At 44.0% G+C, this 22,128-nt stretch overlaps 1 protein-coding gene across 1 annotated transcript in view; it reads right to left on the bottom strand.

Annotated features, from left to right (window-relative positions):
* LOC144769444 (polycystin-1-like) overlaps window positions 1-22,128 on the bottom strand; it is a 640,821-nt gene that overhangs the window by 413,568 nt on the left and 205,125 nt on the right. Inside the window, exons 21-24 of the mRNA XM_078653538.1 lie at window positions 18,461-18,597; window positions 7,059-10,720; window positions 3,390-3,542; window positions 396-533 (exon numbers count right to left, since the gene is read on the bottom strand). Coding sequence (XP_078509664.1) covers window positions 396-533; window positions 3,390-3,542; window positions 7,059-10,720; window positions 18,461-18,597 — 4,090 coding nt within the window. The remainder of the gene's footprint in view (window positions 1-395; window positions 534-3,389; window positions 3,543-7,058; window positions 10,721-18,460; window positions 18,598-22,128) is intronic.

Here is a 22,128-nt window from a genome sequence, read left to right as displayed (position 1 = left end):
TATCATAGATAGGACAATCCATGATGTATCAGTCCTGCTAGAGGGCCCAAAAAGTCCTAAAGGATCAGAGAAGAGCGCCCTGTAGATCTTCCATGAGGCAAGACACTTTCAAGTGAGCTGGGCAGTGAGCATGAAGGGCATGAGAAATCTCAAGAACAAGGATCTGGGTGGTGCAATGAATGGATCTGAGGCAACTACCTTTTTGTGCCCCAGTGGCCACCCGACCTCTGAAGTTAGCTAGTAGTTTTATAGGTAGGTTGCTACTCTGCCTATCAATCATACAACGTTTGCCTATCTGCAGCATTTCAACATGTTGACGACAACAAATTGGTGGTCAATGGACTAACAAAAGAGGCAACGTTTTGTCACATTGTAAATTGAATGAGGACTCTCACCTGGGTGGTGTTGTGGCAGTTCTCACACCTAGCTGAAAGCGTGACGTGGACACTGCTGCTAACTTGATAAGTGGAGAGAGCACTGCAGGAGCGACACTCCAGTGTGACAGGTAGTACCTCCCCAGGCTGGATCCAGACCTACGGAATAACACAACAAATGTAACAATTACTATCAGAACTAGCACCACATCCATCACTACCTGCAGTAAGATTGTCATTTATCTGATGTTAAAGGAAGCACACACTTGTACTGCTGCCACACCCGCAAGTGCACAAAAGGCAGCTGGGCACCTTGTTAGCTGCTATATTGTGGGCCCTCAATAAATTAACCACTCTGCCCTGAGGAACGTGGGACGTTTAGGGGCAAAAGTGCACGCTAAACCTAGAGAAAGCAAAGAGTGTTGATATACCCTCTGCTGAGCGCTTCCTACCAGCATTTTTAGCAAGTTGTGGGTGCTGGGTCATTGCCCCCACTAACAGTTGATCAATAGGCGAGACACAGCGCCAGGGCAGCATGCTGGGGGCAAACACTGGGGGCGATTGCCATATGTTACACCACACATTATTGGTATTGAAATTTGATTTATATTTCCAGCAGGTAAAAGTGACATAACAAAATAGAACATGAAAATTTGGAACCCAAGCCCTGTGTGCTGTACCAATGCTACGGTCTATTGTGTCTATGTTACATAGCTGTTTCCGGTCCAGGAAAAAACTTGGTTTGGCAGTTCGGGCTCGGCTGTTCCCATGAGGCACAGGGTCAAGACTGATTTGCATATAGCTGGGTCTTATCTGAGGTGGCAAAGTGAGCTAAAGAACGATTATGGATTTAACCCAGATCTGTGACTGGTGGTGAGCGTTTGAAAGGTTTCAGAGGACCGTTAATCATCTCTTTGGGTTTGCTATGTTACATAGCTGCCCTGTTAATGCATAAATAGCAGTCTCATACCCACCATTATCTAGCTTCCCACTGTACCAATGTTGATGTTGATACGTGTGTTCCTGTCGGGAGTAAAGGCTACAAACATAGGCCCGGTATTCGTCCCATCTCTTCCAAATTTTGGAATGTTTCTGCGGGTAGCACCTAGCCTTGAACACCAGCAGCCCCATGCCCATGCAGAAGTCTAGTCTCTTTTTCCAGGCGGTCAGTGACGGTGGGGCAGTGGCCTACCACAGCCTCGCAATATGCCTCTTACCCAGGGTAAGTCCCAGCATCAGTAGGTGATTCTTATAAATGTTGCCTCCAATACCCTCTGTGATATGTAGAATTTCTACTCGAGGTAAGATAGAGACATCCCACCCCAGGACCTCTGAGAGGCATGCCATAACTCCCCGCCAAAACTTTGTGAGTGCCGTGCAATGCCATATCATGTGGATAAGGGAAATTCTGCGTGCCCACATCGCAAGCATTCAGGAGATGACACCTGAGCCGCCCTCCACAGTCTCTGCCTGGTGTAATATACCCGGTGTAGGTTCTTGAACTGGATGAGGCATAGTCGGGATGCTATCGCTGTGCCCCGCGGGGACGCCATTGCCTCTGCCCTGTCGTTTCCGCCTAGGTCCTGCGTCCAAGCTTCTCTGTGTGTCCAGTGTGGTGGAACTGTCGGTAACCAGGGATTGGTATATTATTGCATTTTTGTGATCTCCTAGATCCCCCCTAAATACCTTGGCTTCAATTGGATTAAATTCAGGAAGGGTAGCAAGATTTGTGATGAAGAGGGAGATGGCATGTCAAAATTGGAGATACTTGTAAAATTGGGTTCGAGGAATGTTATACTCCTTTTGGAGATCTTGGAAGGATTTCAAGGTCGATCCCCGCATGACATCCCCCAATGTAGAAATACCAATATTGTCCCATCCCTGGAAGCCAGCTAATGTAGCCAACTGTGGCATGCTACCATTATGCCACAGAGGGGTCTCACCTGTCAATTTACCCCACCATCCCATCTAACGGAGGGATTCTGTCCATAATTTGAACATCACTTGCGTTGCAGTTGGCATGCTTTGGAGTCGCGGTCCTGGGTATGAGAGAATGTGGAGGGTTACGTCTCCCATCAGCCAGCACTCCACGGCATATGCCTGGTCCAGCCTATCTCCGTCTCACAGGTTGTTAAGCATCAATAAATGCGAGGCCACCTCAATAGGATTGAATATTGGCTGTGGCTAGGTGGACTGAAAACAGGTTTGTACGGCCACCCTGGCGGCGGCCCCTCCCCACAAATGCTGCCCCAGAGCTGCATTCACATGACGGATCCAGGTTTGTAATATCGGATAGGGGTGGTTCTGCTGCTGGTAGAGTAAACAAGGGAGGGAGACCATTTTAAAAATGCCCGATTTACCAAGTATAGATAGGGGCTTATGCAACCAGGTTCTCATCTCCTCATTTACTTGCTCCCAGACTGGGGCAAGATTCTTTTCCCAAGATGTGTGTTGTGAAGCGGAGAAAAAGACACCCAAGGACCTCACTACATCTGTTGCAATCGTTACAGACATCGCCCAAGGGCCCAATTCGCTAGCACCTTTTAGCGACCATAGGGTAGACTTACGGGGATTCATGTAAAGGCTCGATGACTCTCAAAAGATTTGCATAATACGGAGCAGTCGCGGACCCGTCCTATTGGGATCCATTAGAAAAAACAATATATCATCCGCATAGATCACAATCTGAAAACAGGCTTATTTCAAGAGCCCATGCCAACAGTCCACAAACACTGTTCCTTGGATACTTTGATAGTGGTAGCACTAATCGGCAAGTGCCAAGAGTCGGCCATAACGATGATTGTGTGCTCTAGAAGAAAAATATCAACTAACAAACATCATGTTTGAATGAGAGATTGTACCTTTCATTACCCTTGTTTGAAGACCATATATCTCTACGCATGGTTTATTGCTTTGATGAGAATATTCCCCAGGGCACCTCATCTAGGCTGAAGGCTGGCTTCTAGGATTCAAACGGACCCCTCTGCAGGCAGAAGAGAGAAGCAGAGGTCTTACCGTCTGTGTGGCCGATGCAGGCTTGCGTCCCGTCTTCCTCACTGTCAGGGTGAAGAGGTAGGCCGTGGCCACGCACAGCTCGGTGCTTGGGATGGTGATGATGGCGGCAGACGTTAGAGGAAAACTGTGATGGGGGCAGAGGACAGATGTATTCTGGAAGACACAGAGACATGCTGTTACTAAGGATAGTGGCCGGAAGGTGGGGAAAATACATGCCCATCATGACAAGTTGGCCATTATTACATGTGATAATTCCTGCACCTGATAAAAATCAACTCTGTGGGGTCCGACATTTATGACGTGTGCTAATTATTGCCAATCACAAGTTTTTGAGGAATAACATGCAGATTGTAGTGCCTACAGCCGCAGAATCCGCATGTTCCGGTATTTATCAGCAGGGCTGATCTGCTGATATTTAATACAAAGCTCATGATTCAGATATGTGCGGTAAAGGTATTACCTCACATATTGGAACATAATAAGAGTCTAAATAGGCAATAGCTGATGATGCCAGAGATGCATGCTGTTCGCAGGCAGCTTTTTGTCTGTTTCTCTCCTCATTGGCAGCAGCCGCCCCCGGTTAGCCCTTCTGCCTAAATTTCTATGTCCATCTATCTCACTCCAGTACCCTACCCCTGAGCTCTGTCACGCTCCAACTCTCATTCCCTCTTCACCTCACAGCACCTAATCCACCCCTCTTCTTTGGGAGCTATAGCTCTGTCCATTTCTATCTTCCTTCTTCCTTTTCCCAAGCTCTCTGTCATTTCTTGACTCCAGTTTTTCTTTCTTCTCTCTTTACATCTTTTCTGCACCTCTCTGTCGTCTATTTCATTGCACTCTATTAATCTTGCTCTCATCCTTCTGTCTTTACCTTCCCAGCACTCTGGCCAACTGTCTAACAAGTGCAGGAATTTGAAACAATTACCTTCGGATCCCATACATTGGGGGTAAAGAAGGAGCAGCAGAAAGAGAGTGGAGAACTGAGGTGCGGTGTCTGACAGGCAACTTACAGGTTTTTTTTTTTAAGTCTGCCCCAAGAAGTTCGCAACAAGGACAAATGTACTATTGAATCTGTTCTGGCTTATTTGATTGGTCACAAATAGACTGCATTTCAAAATATCTTACATGTGATTGCGCCGGCTGAGGGTACCTTAAGGAGCCAGCCATTATGAGAGTATAATAACAGTGAGGTAGCTCTGGGTTTTAATGGACGTGCTGGAAAAATCTGTGTGCGGTATTGTCACAGGTTTGGTTAACTATAAATTAGCACAGGGACTAAGTACACAGTGTAGTATTCAGGTCATAGATTTGTATTCTATGTAGAAAGCTCTGTGAGTTAGTGCTTTTGAGGCAGAGATGACTGTGCTACCTCCAGGTCATAAGTTATGATCCTTGTAATATAGCTCAATGATTTATGAACTAGTATTAAGGAGCTGTATGCAAACCGTAAGGCATAAGTGTGTAGAACCTTAATGTTTTTTCTTAATCTTTCATTATCTCAAGATTATTAAAAGGGTTCCTTTTGGTAATAATAAAGACTATCTACTAGTATGTGCTAATAATTGGTTATTACTAAAATAAATATAATAATGTATCAATTCTCCTGTAAACTGGAGAATTGAATGTTAACACCCTATAGTTAATCAGGTCTTTAGGCATGATTTAAACGTTGACGCCTGCCAAACTGCCGCCAGCTACATAACCAAACTTAGGGTTGTGTGCCACAAAGTTGGACTTTTTCCCGCTCCCCAAAATGCCCCGGCAAGCATTTGAGGAGGAGTGGGGGACAAGTAGAGAGCCATCATGCCATCATGGCATGATGGGTCTTCTATCACTTTCTTGATTCCTGCATATGGCCCCCGCGGTGGGAGTGGTCCATGACGAGGATTTACATAACTAGGGTCTCCCTGTGGACATAAGCGCAGATAATGGGAATATTGTTAGAGGGACTGAAAGGCTCACACTCTAAAAGAGTCCGGGGAGTATCAGAACTGTAGGTTGCCAGGACAGCCACCATCTTTTGGCAGATAACCATTCTAATCCACCTCAAAAGGAGGACATTTCTTTTTTGTATCCTTTCACTCTCATCCACCTCCTTGGTCCGTTTCTCCGACCTCCAAGCTCGCGGATTGTATCTATCTTGTCTTAGTACTCTGTGCATCTACCTCAGTTTCCTCTTTCACTTTAGCACGCCCAGCTGCCTATCTCTCTACAGCCTACCCTCTGCCTCTTTTCATTCTACCTCGTCTCTCTCTCTATCTCTCTCTCTCTCTAGCTGAGCTCTCTTCCTGTTTGTATCTCATCCATGATTGCCATTCTCTCTCCCTCCCCTAACTCTGTGTCCACATTTTTCCCCTGCACTCCTACTGCCTCATCCGTATCTTCTCTGGCCTCTCAACCAGCTGTCTATCTCTATTTTTATGCCCGCTATTTATCTCTGGTCGCTCTGTCTTTCCAATTCCTGCCCCCTTTGTACTCTCTCTATCCCATGCCTTTCTCGGTCCCTCTACACCATCGTTATGCCCTCTGTATCCTCTAAATTCCTACTTCACCATTACGCCCCTTGTTCCCTTTGTGACTCATCTATATACTTGTCTCAGTGCTTCTATGTAACCTGCCTCCCTATGCTCTATGTCCATCTCCTCTATGACTATTGCTTCTCAACCTTCCATGTACCCTCTCAGCCCTTCTGGACACTTGAAATCCCATCTGTGACATCTGTGGCACAAAGCTGAGGTCCACACTTGAAATCCCATCTGTGTCATCTGTGTCACAAAGCTGAGGTCCACACTTGAAATCCCATCTGTGTCATCTGTGTGTTTTCCATCCATGCTGTACCCCAAGTACCAAATATATCGCCTCTGTACTCTCGCCATCTCCTCGCTGCCTTTTCCACTGTGCCCTCTCCACCCGCTGCGTGCCTTCTCTTCTCCTCAGTACCCTCCCTTCACTGTCCCATATCTACACGAGCTATAAACACAGAAACCTACAGGCAGATCTTTCACATGAGGTCACCAGCTCTGCCATTTAAAGATTTTAACATCTCCTGGGCCAGCTTCAATGAAAAGAAAGGCTGTGGGCTTTGTTCCTTCCAAAACGAATCATGGGTACATCTGGTATCTTGCTGTCCCCCACTGGAGCACCAGAGAAGGCAATTAATTAAGCCAGTATGCCTGGATTGCAGAGACCGCTTTGGTTGAATATGTTAATGTATATATTTTAAGCAGCGAAGCTAAGGACTTACTTGACTGAGGTGGCCCTAATGATAACTTTGCTATAAACCATATAATGACATATTTGATCGACCGTTTACAATCATAACTTGTACAGATGTTTTAAGCTTTTTATCTGATATTTGTTTCATGCTTTCTAGATCTCATCTATTTGTAATGGTTTTAATTAACCAAACAATAAAGCTTACAACAACAACCACTTCCTCACTGGCCCCTTAACTCGAAATCTATCCTTTGTACTACATCTATCTCCCTGCATCCTTTGCATCCCCTCTTATCTTCTGTTCCTTCCAACCCTCTGTAGCCTCTACAACCCCACTGTCTTCATACTACCCATGTATTCTTATCTCCTCAAGCCCCTCTCTTCATTGTCCTCTATCGGGCAGATCCTCCTCCCAACCTCCCTCTAACTAGTGCAGCTACTTCTTGATCTTACCTTCCGCTCCCAGTGCCACTGATAGTCCAGAGAGGCGTCTTCGTCAGCAAGATCTGCATCAGGATCATAGGATCCACTTCCATCCATCAGCAGGTCAGTATCTGCAGACCAGCTACGGTGAGAGCCCCCGCGTATTACTGCTACCAGCTCACTCTGCAGCACCCTCAGACTCATGGAAGCAGACCGGGACAGCGGGGTACCCTTGAGAGACAGCAAAAAATGCAAACAGTATGTGCCGGCCTCCAGAGAGCGTCTGGGGAGCACCAGCAGAGGAGTAGTTACATCCACATCTTCCAGTGGCACCTGGTCCACTGTGCGCAGCCTCTGGCAGTCTGGGCTGCGGTACACCTCCCAGAGGTACTGTGCGGTGTAGGCTGTGCATCCCTTCAGATCCACATCAGCCTCGAAGTAGCTATCATGGGATCTGGAGATGGTGCCTGGAGATGAAACCAGCTGTACATGCGGCCATTCACACGCCAGCTCCTGCACTTTGACATTGACTTGTGCCACCACCTGGCTGATTGCATTGTAGATGTTCACCTCAGCAGAGAAGTGCCCACTGTGTGTGTACCTGTGGATGACGGTCTGGCTCGAGCGGGTGAGTGCTTCCAGTGAGTCCCCAAAGAACCAGTGAAAGCTGAGGTCGCTTCCACCAACAACGGCAGCTTTAAATGCTACTGTCTGGTTGACAAAAGCCACGGTTACGTTGCAGGACAGAGTGGCCGATTTGACTGGGGACAGTAGGATGATGTTCTCAGTTAGATTTGCTGAACAGGATGGGTTTCTGGCATCCACACGGAGAGTGAGGGTCCCTTCGCCTGCTGGAGTATACTGAACCTGCTGCCCTGTGGTGGTGTAGTCTGGATGCCCAGGTAGATGGAAGGTCCAAATGAAGCCTAGCTCCTCCCCAGCCACCACAGCTGCCCTGAACTCAATGACTTTGGTGACATCCATTGCAGTGGGACAACAATCCAACAGATGTAACCCCTTGACTTTCTCCAGCACCCACACCAGCGCTGAGGCCGACTGATGACTCACCTCATTGTAGGCCGTTGCCAGCACCAAGTGATGACCAGGTTCTGAGATTGTGAGAGGAACGTTGCCATCATGGACATCCAATATCAGCCCTAGGGTGGTGACATTGAGGACAAATGACACGTTTGTTCCCTTCAGGACTTGAAGGCTGAAGTTGAGAACCTCACCAGTACACGCGGACCTTTTGTCCACTTTCAGCTCGAGTCCAGAAATCTCATGCTGAACCTGCATAGTCTGCTCAATTATATCCAAGCTGATGTCATTCCAGGCCCTCAACACAAGCCGGTACACCCCTGGCTCCTTGAGGAAGCAGGAGGCATTCTGTTGGTGGAATAGTTGTACTTCCTTCTTCCTCAGTAAATGCCATTCCCACAGCACATCTGTCCCTTCTACCACAGAGCCTTGGAAATGTATGGTAGTGTTGGACCTAAGAAAGAATGGAGGCAAGTGGCCAAAGACTGATATTTCCACACCAGACACTGGCACATGTACCCTCACCTCAGTGGACCCGTTGCTTGAGCCTAGGAAGTTGGACACAGTCACAGAAATGACCTTTAAGCCCGGGGTTAAGAAGACATAGGAGAATGAGGAATGGTTGCTAGGCAGCAGCTTTGGACCTTCTCCTGGGTACCAAGTGTAGAGCATGTCAGAGCCGCTGGAGACTAAGATACTAAAGATAACGGAAGTCCCCACACCTACACTTTTTGTATGAGCCTTCACCATCACACCACAGATTCTGTGCATCACTTGAAGCACAATGCTCTCTGCCACCTGCCCCAGATTGTTTACAGCCCAGACCTGCACCAGCAGACTTCCTGTGGCATTACTTGAGAATGTGACTGATTTATCTGTGGCAGAAAAAAGATGACTTGAACCATTGAAAATAACCCACCGATAGGTCACATTGCTGCCACAATCTACATCTACTGTGAGAGTGAATTGCTCTGAAGCAGCCACATACCTCCTACTTACCACATCTTTACTGTGTATGTGAACACCCTGTATCTTCTCCTGGATCTCGATGCTGACCTTAGCTTCATCCACACTCACTGCATTTTCTACCTGTACCTGTACTGTGGCTATGCCGGGGACCAGAAATGCATGCTCAAGAGTCGATGAACCCTCTTTAAAGATGCACAAACTACACACAGCCCACAGATACCGGACCCTGTCCCCAGCCAACAACAAAGCTCGGAACATAACCACCTGACCAACCTCCCCAACAGTGCGGTCCGCCAGCATGGAGAGTGAGGTAACTGGAGTTAAGACGGTGATGTTCAGGGTAGCTCTCTCGCGGCTAATAGGGTTCTCTCCAGTTACAGAGACAGTGGTGTTACCAGCTTGGTTATAGGAATGACAGATATTGCTCCCCTGCTGCTTGGGCGAGAAGTCCCCAAAGTTCCAAGTTAAGGTGGTGGCAATGCCAGAACTGACCATGGCTGTGAAGCAGTAAATAGAGTTTAATGCCAGGGCCTGCCCAGTCTTGCCACTGTGATGAATGGTTATAGATCCAATTGGGCTCTCTACTTTGACCTGAACAGATGCATTTGCAACTCCTAATTTGTTCCTTGCAGTGACTGTAACATGATATATTCCTTCTTCGGTGTAGATGAAGGCGCTCTCTGGATAGCTGGAAGCCAGAGGGTGCTCTCCAGTTCCAAAGTCCCAACTGTACCAATACCGGTGCAAAGAGTCTGGTGCAGGGATCACCCTGGCTGAGAAGCTGACTGGGTCACCCAGTGCTGTTATCGGGACAGATGAGGTCACATTCAGCGAGATGATCCTGCTTTCCACATTGATCACTGACTGGAAAGAATCAACACTCGCTATTCCAGACACAGTCAGGTTCAGCATGAATGTCCCCGCTCTGGTATAACAGTGGTAAACCGAAGGGTCCTGCTCCATCACCACTAGAGAGCTGTCATCCCCAAAGTCCCAGTAGAAGCAAGTCCTGGTCACTGGCCCCTTCACAAATGCATGGAAGCTGACCTGTTCGCCACTGGCTACCAAGTCAGGAGTAAGGATGGAGGTTATATGAAACCGGTAAACTTCCACGCTGATGTGGCTGCTTGTGGAGCTGGCGGTGTTACTGGCTATCACAGTGACAGTGTAGTTCCCTTCTCCGGAAAATGTGTGTGAGATATAGCTCAGTGACCAGTTCTGATATACTGTTCCATCTCCCATGTTCCAGGAATATTGGACGTCTGTACCGGATTCCACTGTGGCATTGATTGTGGTGGCAGTTCCAAGCTCGCTAGGTCCAGAGGATATTATCCGAAGCCCAACTATGCTTCGGCCTACCTCAACTAACATATCAGAGCTGGCTTGGCTTAACCTGTGAGCAGCCCAAACCCTTACTCTGTACTGTCCGCTCTTCTCAAAGCTGTGCCAAATTGTCCCTGGAGCGGCCATCCTCTCAGGAGATCCATCACCAAAGTCCCAAGAAAACGTAAGGCCAAAACCCGAAGGGTAAGGGTGAGCCTCAAAGAGAATGGCCTGGTTTACTAACGGTGCTGCCGGGGATGTGAGAAGATGCAGTGAAGTCAAGGGGGCGAGAACACGGACTGAGATAGTCTGCTGGAGGCTGTCATACGTGTTGAATGCTTCGACAGTCAAGTTGTAGTCACCTGCAAAGATGAAAAAGAAGGACTTGAGGTCAGGTCTGACAGTCACAAATCTGTCTATTCAAGCAAAGCATCTAGGAGAGGCTTCTAAAGTCTTGCTACAACCAAACACCTGTGGCAATTTGGCTTTTAAAATGTGCCATTTGCCTCTATTTTATTAAAATGAATAGGGTGAGGGGTTGGAACATGTAATTTGTAAAGTACTAGACAGCATAATTATTTTTTAAATCACACGTTTACTCATTAGACATGAAGCTCCAGTTTCTGCTTTTGGAGTCCCTCTCTTGTGCCTAATCCCATGAGATGGCACAAAACCACGATCCACACTCCAGATAGGAATGCATGATCATAGTTCACCCTCGTGTGTGCAGTGCTTGCAATACCATCCCAACTCCTATACTTACTTCAGACTAATCCATACACAGAGCAAAATTTATATACATGGTTACAGGTGGTGCCGGTGCGGCTCTCAATTTTTGGAACCAGACTTGTTTTCATCATCAGATTTTGAGCCAGAGCACGAAAGAGGAACTCAGGAGAGGGAGAAAGAATGAGGAAAAGTAAGATAGGAGTAAAGCACCAAAGAGTGAAAGTCAGAATGAAAAAGAATGCTCAAAACATAGTGAAAGAGACAGGTAAAGAGGATTGTAGTAGAAAATAGACTAGGCAACCTTGGTATTTGGCAACGGTGGCATTCAGCTGCTACACTGGTAGTAGCAGGCAATTCAAACAAACTTTTGGGCTCCTGCACTGGGGTTTTTAAAAATTAAGCAGTGTGTATTTGTGATTGTTGTAGGCCCAAGAACCCAATGTATGTAAACTATATACCATTAAAGACAAATATATAGCTGACTGGCTGTAATACTATGTCCATTAGTCCCAAAAGACAGCACACCCAAATAATATAGAGAGGCTTCCTAAAATACCCCATTTACCATGGGGAAAAGATGACATAACTATATAGAGAACACACCACAGCTTTTTGAAAATATGGGTCAACAAATAAGACACATATGAATCATAGACCCACGCACACACAAATACAAAGGTTAAAGGGATGTTATAATTAGGTACGGCTTCAATTTAAAACCAGAAAACCACTGGAATTTGCAAGCTATCGCTAGGACCGCATGGGCAGTCCCTGTGCCACCCCACTCTGGGAAGCAAACTTCAGCTGCACATGGTCTTTTTAAAATGTTAAGGGTTTCTCAGACACACACACTCATAATTCACCAGTCAAATGAAAGTTTAGAGTAAAGATCTACTAGCTTTTTGTTACATTTGGTGTAATTCTGTACAGCCGGTTTACCTGCATCGTTGTCTAACATTCTCTATGGAACTTGCAGGGGGAAAAGAACATGTCTGCCCTCCCCTTTCCCTCAGCCCCGCTTGACAGATCATCCTGAAATTTTCCAGGAAAGATCTGAGAAGGATGAACGTTTTGGGGGAAAGTTTTGAGAAGAGGTGTTAAATAAAGTCAAAGTTTTAGAGTTATTAGCAAAACCAAAAACATTCTTCCTATGGAAACTCTGAAAAACATACAACTACACAATGGCGGCCACCATTGTGCAATATATATATCCTATATTTTATTAGGGTTGGCTGCATGTGAGAGATTGGACGCTGGGCCTGGCTGTAGGCAAGGCCCTGAGGCCAACCCCATGCCATGCATGGCCAAAAGTAGCCCACAGCATGGGGTTGGCATTCCATACGGTACATTTTTTACTTTGCGTTAAAAAAACCTAAACATTCACTGGAAATACCAAAAGTTAAAGTGAAGTTATAGTTAGATATGGTAATAATATTACTTTGCATTACAATATAACCTTAGTAATTCACTGAAAAACAAAGGTTAAAGGGATGTTATAGTTAGGCGAACATGTCAGGAAAACAAACCATTTTAAACAAAACAAAATCACAGAAATTCCCCAGTTATAGTTCTTTCAAGTAACTACAGCTCATTGCCTATTGTAACTATAGCTTGCGCCCTTGTCATGCACTGTTCATTACCTCCCATATTACATCACTCATTACATGTTCTATGGCAATATTGTTAACATCACTGCAACATCTGAAATTACATCAGACATGACAAAGCTATGCATGGGGGAGCGAGTTATAATCACTTTAGTGCATGAGTGATAGTTACTTGAGAAAACTATAACTGGTGAACTTTAGTGGTTTTGTCTGTTTGAAACGGTCTGTTTTCACTGACATGTTCACCAAAATATATGTCTGTGTATATATATATATATATATATATATATATATATATATATATATATAAAACAGGCTCAAGTTAAGTTTCCCCTGCACAGCAAAAGAATAGACCGCACTCTGGATGAAGGTGGTTTATACGTTGTTTATTGCCATATACAAACAAGCAGGACGCGTTTCGGCTTCGTGCTTTTTTCGTACTGTGTAACGCACACAAAAAAATAGTCGCCATTTTTAACCATTGCATTACAGAAATGGTTCCGGGGGAAATTTCGTCATTTCCGGCCGGCAGGTAAACACAAAAAATGCACTCTTTCAGGCATGTTATTCATTGATTCATGGCGGCCATCTTAAGCTAGTATACAATGTGTATTCGCCGCTGTTTACATGAACTTGTAGCGTCTTTCGAGTAAAAAGAGACAAAAAGATTTAGCCCTGAATGGGCAATGTGTGCAAAGGTGCATTGTGCAAAATATTTACAGTGATTAAGAAATGCAAATATTCTTCTATCTCTCGCCCTTTATTGGCAAAACTTGTGATGATATTTACAGTGTGCCAATAAATTTTAACTAAAAAATATGTTTCAGTTACATCTCAACATATCTTCAAGGTATGCATGATAACGCTTTCATAATCATTTATGCATTGATACTGTGTTGCATTTCATTATGATACAGTGATGTATAGTGCATTCAGGTCTTTGCATAAATAAAAAAGATAAATCTCATAAAGGAAAGAGAAACTAATCAAATGATCTAAACATAATAGAAACGATCAAAATTGGTAACATGATCATGAAGAATTTCTCAATACATTAACTTCAATTTGATATTTCATTAATAACAGGATTTATCTCGCCCTGGATGGGCTGATTTCAATTAATATCTTGTTAGACCAGTTCATGATACAGAAAGATCACTGATTCTTAAACTCATTGAATATACATACTCGTCAACTTATATTACCCGAGAGTTCATATCAACCTGGATATCTTACATTTTTATGGTGCTGATTGCAAACAAAACTCTTTTGTATGGATCTACAGTGATGGCAGGGAAGTATGAGGCAAAACATTTATATACAGGTGGTTAAGGTAAAGGAGTTATCCCAAATGAATTGCTAATTCTTCTTCCATGTTTAAGCCTGATGGGGTCTTGGTTTGTAGATCCATTATGTATCTGGATTTCAGTCTGAGTAAATGAAGTTCTCTGTCTCCTCCACATTCTTCAACTGGGACACACAAATCTAAGCAGATTTCGATTACTCTGGTGAAAGCTAGCGAAATGCCTCGCTACTGGATAGGTTGAGTCATTGTGTTCAATTGCCCTTGCATGTTCAATTAGCCTGCGCTTTGTGGGGTGTATTGTGCTGCCGATGTATTGTAAATTGCATGGGCACACTAAACAGTATACACAGTAAGGCTTAGTACATGTTAGAAATTTGGTGATTCTATTTGGGCCAGGTATTCCAGGTATCTGATATGTCGTCACTTTAGTACTATTTTTACAGGCTTTGCACCTGTTACATGGGAAAAACCCGGTTAGGTTCCCCAACCTGGGATTTCACTTCATCTTTCAGAAGACATGATCTTGGGATCTTACAAACAGATTCATCATTGTCCCGTTTTGCGAGTCCTTAATAGCGATTATTAAGGAATCTCTATTAAGGACTTGCAAAACGGGATTCATGTAGAAATCCCAATTTTAATTGCGATTTCTACAGCTTCCTTATTTGCGATTAGCAAATTGCTAATCGCAAATAAGGAATGACTCCCCCTTCATTCCTATGGGCCCAAGCAGGCCCATAGGAATGAATGGGGAGTCATTCCTTATTTGCGATTAGCAATTTGCTAATCGCAAATAAGGATGCGATTTCAATGGTGCCAGGAGCATCCAAAGGACACCCTGTAGCACCCCTGAAATGTAAATTTAGCCTGATGTTGCGCACACACGTCCAAAGGACATGTGTGTGTGTAACATACCACTTAGAAAAATGCACTAAAGTGCATTTTTCTAAGTTTTCGCTATTTACCACGAAGTCAGACTTAGCGGTAAATAGCGGCCAGAAATAGCAAATTCGCAAATAATGAATGGTTAATGAATTGCATTTAAGGAAGCTCAAATAGAGATTCCTTAAATGCAATTCCTCGCAAATATGCGATTTCGAAATTAGCGATTTTTGCATTTGGGATGACGAATCCCAAATGCAAAAATTGCGCTCGCAAAGGGCCAGATTCTCAGAATCTGGCCCTTTGCGAGCCCATTTTTCAATGATGAATCTGGCTGTTAATGACCTTTTCAAGATTCTTCTGTAATAATTGACTTGTATATGCTCTCATTTTAAACCTTTCACTTGACTCATGTGCTGCTGTTAAGAAATCTTCATTTCTTGAGCAGTTTCTCTTAAGTTGCAATAGTTCCCCATACGGGATACTGTTTTTATGAGGTTTGGGGTGACTGCTATTGGCTTCTAAAATGGAGTTCCATGCTGTTGTTTTGCGAAATAAGGAAGTACAGATTTTTCCTTCACTTATGAAGACTTTCAGTTCTGAAAAGTCTACCTTTTTGTCGCTAATATGGCCACTAAAATTTAAATTCACTGTGTTGGTGTTTAAATTTGCAATATACTATTCAGCATCTGTTTTTGTCCCCTTCCAGAAAGTGAAAAGGTCATCGATATATCGATACCATCCAATAATCGATGTGACCCACTGATTGTTCTCGTCGGACCAGGCTACCTGCTTCTCCCACCAGCCTACGAACAAGTTTGCGTAACTGGGGGCGAAGCAGGTCCCCATTACTGTACCTTTGGTTTGTCTGTAATATTGTCTTTGGAAAAGAAAAATGTTGTTGGTTTGGCAGAAATGCAAAAATTCAATGAGCATGATGGTATGTTGCAGAAATTTCAAAGAGCGACCTTTAAGAAAATATTTCACTGAATGTATGCCATCCTGATGAGAGATACATGTATAAAGACCTGTGACATCAAGAACAATCATGAGCATATCAGTTTCCCAATTAATGTGTGAAATTGTCCGTATAAAGTCTCTTGTGTCGTGAATGTATGATGGTAGCATTTTAACAAAATCAATTAGAAAAAAGTCCAAGTACTGTGACATTGCTTCTGTAAGACTGCCTTTGGATGAAATTATAGGTCTGCCTGGTGGTGCTGATGAATGTTTGTGTATTTTAGGCAGATGATAAAATGTTGGAGTTATCGGTTGTTGGCAGCTCAAAAATGTGTATTCATTGTCATCTATCATTCCTTGCGCGAATCATTTATCTAACAGCTCATGATATTCAGTGATGCTTTTGATGTATTCATCTTTAGTGATTTTACTGTAGCATGTGGTGTCCGTCAGTTGTCTTAAGGCCTCGGTGCAGTAGAATTCTCTTGTCATAAGTACGATGTTCCCTCCTTTATCTGAGGCCTTACATACTATATTTGTGTCAGTTCTTATCTTTTCTAACACCAATTGTTGTTCTCTTGTTAAGTTTACTTGATTGAGCTAACATTTAGTTGAATTGGTTGTTTTCATTTTTAATAAGTCATTTTTGACTGCTACATCAAATGTGTCAATTGCATCATATGGCATTTTGGTGTAAATACTGAGCGTGGTTTGAAATGAGTCTTGGCTTTTTTCTGGATGATGCCAAAGCTCTCTGCAGATGCTGTCGCACTTGTCTCTTGTTCTTGCGTGTTTCGAAACTGTTGGCTTGTAAGTGTTTGTAATACTTGTAGATCTTCTCCAACCAGGTTGTACATTGATGCACCATTGTGTCCCCTGTTGTCAATTTGGCTCGGTATATTCTTAATTTTGTGAAATTTGTAAAGCTTTAGTTTCAGTGTGAAGACAAATAAGTCAATCCTGGACTGAGTAAATTCATAATTGTGCGATGGACACAATGTCAGTCCTTTTTTGAGAACAGTTTCTTCATGTTTGGCCAATTTCTGTGGTGTTAGATTTACAATAGTAAGGTCGTCTGTTGTAATTATCTTCTGCTGCCTCTCTTGCTGCGCGTTTGTGAGGCTATTCCTTGATATTCTTCTGTTGACGCACCCTCTTCGCGTATTTCTTGTCTTTTTGCCGGCGGTTTGCCTCTGGATCCTCTCTGCCATGTTTGTCGCATAAGCTGAACCTCCTCGCGAAAATGGGATTGTGTGGGCTGCTGTTCTCAGGGTGTTGCTCTCTCATCGCCTGATTGTTCAGTGTCTGTTGTAATATCCGATTCCGATGTCGCTGCTATATCTTGATGTGATGCAATCTTATTTGCAGTGCTTCTTAGTGCCCTGCGTGGTGCATCAAATTTGAGCGCGAATGTCAGGATGCGTCCTTGTTCATAATCCCGGGCGTCTCTATGGAATTTTGTTTGTTTGCGCCTTCTTATTTTGTCCTCATTTGCGAGCAGCATTTTCTTTATACTTTCTCGCAAATCATCTTTTGATTTTGTGTCCGGATTCTGTGCTATAAGTCCCTCCACCTCTTCAATATTTTTTTGCCATTTTGCATACATATAGACCCAGAGGTCTAGAACAATAAACAGTGAGAGGGAAATTACAATATTCTGATAAAGTATAAGTGAGCTGATAAGGACTTTAAAACAAATGGGTCTAATGCCAGTGACATTAGGTACAGGAGAGGGATTGTTCAAGTGTGGGAGGATCGGACATTACAGGTTCTGTCATCCCTCCTGATGGGATAGCGGTAAGGGGATGCACAAAGGAGAGGAGTAAATGGGTGGTGGAGCGTGATCTTCAGAGGTTTCGAAATTCGATGCTAATTTGCCAGTTTGTCACCATTCAGTGTGATAATCTTTTTGAATTCAAGTGTGGGAAAAACAGTAACACACATGTGCAGGCTTATAGCTGTAGACTGTTACCATAAACTTCCAGGGTAGAAAACTTTTTTGATTTGTTGAATCCACTGGCGTGAACTGTCCTTCCGTAGAGGATGTTATTCATTTTCACAAATGGGAAGAAGTTGCAAGTGTGCAGTGTCACTAATCCACGCGAAGTAGACTTCGCTGGGGAAGAGGTGGCTTTTTATAGAGACATTTAACTGTGACTTTTGTCAGCGGTCGCCTTTTCTGGGTACATGCATGATTTTTATGTGTGTAATTTAATTTAATTTTATATGCCACAGGGCATATAACTTCGAAGATATTACATCCAGTATGTTTCAATCAGGGAGGGTTTCTTGACTTATTGTCGAGTGTTTTGTTGGTGATTCATTAAAGAAGTAAACCCACCGCGGGTAAAACCTTGACGATCCAAGCCTTACAAAATCCCCCTCTCTTTTTCTTTCTCTATCCTTTCTTCAACACCCTCTTCCTTTCTTCACACTTTGTGCTCAATGATGTGTTGCTTTGTAGCTAGATTTTCACCAAATACACCCACATAAATATATATGCAGAGATCTGCTTGCTATGTCACTTATCCTCTGCCTGTACGTGTGGATCACACTACTCATTTGTCCCTTATTTTCTTCTCAACAATGTGGACCTCAGCTTTGTGTGCCTTGCTTACCTGGCTGCCTGTAGGTATGGTTCACTCGGCTTAGTATGCTGACTATCGCCTCTTTTGAATCCAGCTCCAGATGTATGGGGTCATACGGGGGACACCGAGGTTCCTCCAGCACTGGACTATCATCTCCAAAGAGCCACCTACAACCAAAAATATTTATTTAGTAGGTATAAGAAAGCACAGGAAAATAGGGTACCTTCAAAGTCAACAGGGGCTTCCTAGGAATACCAGAATCCCTCGCTAGATATTTTATAAGGCACTTTGAAGCACTGGTGTTGGCAACCAAGACTATACTTCTTAAGACCATGGATGTACTAGTACTATTGATTAATTGTTATAGAACGTAAAAAAGAGTTATCGCTATGTATACCTTGATAGAATATGAAATCTTATTTGGTTGCTGTGAGGAAATGAGGTGTATTATATGGTGTGGTTGTGCAACCTCACAGTGTAATATGCTTACCAATCCCTTTAGGGCCCCTAGATTTCATTTATAAACCCTTCAGGTCAACCCTGGGTAGCTCTGGCTCTAAGCAGCAAGATTTACACAAAGGAACAAGTGTAAAGTATTTAAACAGCACCAAAAACTATTGAAGAAGAAATCGACAAGACACTAAAGAAATACGACACAAATTTATAAAAATAGACTGTATTTTTTTGTATTTGAGACACCACTAAGAAAAAGATCCACCGAGGGTTCAAGAGATATAGAATTTACAAGGTATAGTAAATCAAAGCATTTCACTCAACCATGAACAAGCACTGGCAAATTCAACGAATTTGACACTTGGAAAGTTTTTCACAAAAAAGCTGGACTAGTTGTACTGCGGTCATCTAGAGTCACTTTAGGCAAACATTTCGAGTAGGGAGCCAGTCAGGGGGGCCAGCAAGCCCTCAGAATTAGTTACCTTTAAAGTTAAGGCAGTCTTCACGCAATTCTAGGCACTTTTTCACCTTTGCAACTAATTTCCATGGAAGTGGTCCTGATGCAAGGGATGAAGGGTGCTGAAGATGCTCAAGGATGCTGTCAATGGGATGCGGTTAACAGGAGTCTTCCTGTGGCTTCTCCGCGGTCCACAAAGAAGGTGAGGCAGTCCTGGCCACAGGGTTGATGGCCCTCGAAGTCCTCTCAGTGCTGGCAGAAGTCCAGTCGCTACTGAGCTACCAGTTGTTCAGTATCGCGGTAACAGCCAAATCCTCACCTGGCTGATAACTCAGCTTCTAGGAGACCAAGCTGCACTCTGACAACTCTACTGGGCTCAGTGAACTTGGGTGCAACTTAGAGCATCGGGTCCTGGTGTCTGGGGCTGCTCAGCGGTGGCTTGAAGATTCTGGGCTACCAACTTGCGCTAGCAGGCTTCTCAGCTGACTTGTCCCTGTTTTATGAACAGGAGGTCAGCTAACTGACCCTTGGAGTCTCTTGGCTTTTGCTTGGCCCTGGAGACAACTTCTCCTTGAGTAGGATACAATGGGCACGATCCTTCTCCTTTGCTAGCCACCAGGATCTGTATGTGCAGTCCATGCAGGTGCAGCCTCACTTTGCGGGTTTCATGGTGCAGCAGGGCTATCCTTCTTCCAGTCCAGACGAGATCTGAGACATGGGAACCCGGGGGAACCCTATTTATGCCCATAAAATGGTCTCATGATAAGATGCGGTTTGTAGTTAATGTGCTACCAGGTTCCCTCCTTCCTGAAGGCCACTGCCTGGGAAGTATGTCACCTATCTATACCAGGATAAACCATTCTGCCCACACGCAAGATGGCAGAATCCCTCTCTTGGCGTCCAGCACTGCCTAGCCCCACCTAGATGTGTGGCTACCAAAGGCGGTACCATGACCCTGAAACACAGTTTGCCAACAGATTTCCCCTCTCCTTCCCAGGTGCCAGCAATTCTGCTCAAACAATGGGGCTGCCCCTCTCCCAAGTGTTCCCCATTTGCTCTTCAAAGGCGGATTCAGCTTTGAAGCTCACCTTTTGGGCCAACATCCGTGTGGCGTCCTCCAGGAGGGAGGTAACACTTCTCTCCAGTGCAGGACCCTATTGTCTCCTTTCCTAGGAGTCATTAGCACGTTTCCCCAAGAGGGCGGAAAGCTGTCTCAGATTCAAGCTCCATGTGCAACAGCAGATTGAAGGCAACAAAGTGGCAACTTTATAAAAGTTGCACACTGTCACTTGCTACATTAATTTTGACTTGAGAATCAAGTAGGGCTTAATGTAACGAGTTGTTTAATACCTTGTAGTATAAACTTTGGTTGCACCATTCAGGAGTTAGCAAAGCTGAGGGGTCAGCGGGTGACTCTGCGATCGTCAACTGGGTGAACAAATCTTCCCACAGTAAAATTACTCATGTTCTGCCCATGAAGTATGATGCACCCTGCCTACAGGCTTGGGTAAGGCACGGTTTTTCTGCATAATTTTGGATCCTTCGGGCATTTCTAGATTATTTCATTGGTACTCCGACATATACTACATACTAGTAACCCAGCCATGAGAGCATGACAGCTCTGCCATTTTATCACGAGAAGATGTGAAGGGTCCTTCTTAACATCAACAGTTGGAATGTGATGCATTTTATGATGACTGGGCCCTGACACTCTGATTGAATCAACCTCCCGGGTGTTTTACCTCTTTGCAGGGGTAGAGAAAGCCCCTTCTACCTATAATATGTCTATTAAGGACCATGATGTAATACTTCATACAATAGTGGATATGACTAAAGCAATCTAGGATTTTTCCTTGCGGTTACTCATCTGGATGAGGATAAGAATATCATCTACATACAGTTTAGAATTGCGGGTATAGAGAGGCTACCTCAGCTCTTTTATCTAAAGTTTGACATGAAGGCAGAAAACACTGTAAATCTGTGTTTATGGCAACAACCCTTTTTTCTGGGAAAACCGCCACAATCTTGTTAGAAGATCTTCTATGTTCTCAGCTTTTATGGATTCTGTGGCCCCAAAGGTCTAAAGCAGACAGCGGACTGTGGATAATTTTATTTGATTCCATATAGTCTTGAAGAAGGTCTTCTGCTGCCTCCCCTCTCTACAACCGTACTTGGGAAAAGGAAGGTGGTTATTGGTCGAGAGGCTGCCTGATACATTCCCTTTTACAGAAGAATCAGGAGACCATGTTCGAAAACGTGAAATTGTCTATTAGACTAATCAATAAGTGAAAGACTCCTTACTTTACTCAGTTGATTCTAAGATTGTCGACAGAGGATATGCATTGTGCACGGGTAATAGATGTGTAGCACGCTGGACATGACTTATGGCGAATTTTAAGGAACGGCTCTGTCGGTTGCATTAGGAGTTACTTTAATAAGGAGAACCAGATGTTATGCAAGCTAGATAAAAGGCGTGAGCATGTTAGTGAGCAGAGTGTTCTGATTGGATGTTAATTACAGCAATGATGAATTAGGACACTGTCATTTACAAACTGTGTGGAAACTGGTTTTCTGCGAATATTTATTAATTTGCGCATCATCAAGTAAAGTGTCTTGATTTCTTTTGATCCTATTATATTTGTCGTTTCCGTCACAATTCAGAATTACAAAAAAGTACTTTATGTATGCTTTCCTTAATGCTGATGATTTGAATTATGTTTATAGTTCACTGCTGTGTGTTAGAAAATACTAACATGCTACAGCCTTTCCTTTCGTTTCCTGTACCCCA

Source organism: Lissotriton helveticus, chromosome 7, assembly GCF_964261635.1.
Source record: "Lissotriton helveticus chromosome 7, aLisHel1.1, whole genome shotgun sequence".
Taxonomy (NCBI): domain Eukaryota; kingdom Metazoa; phylum Chordata; class Amphibia; order Caudata; family Salamandridae; genus Lissotriton; species Lissotriton helveticus.
This window is presented reverse-complemented; position numbering and strand designations above follow the sequence as displayed.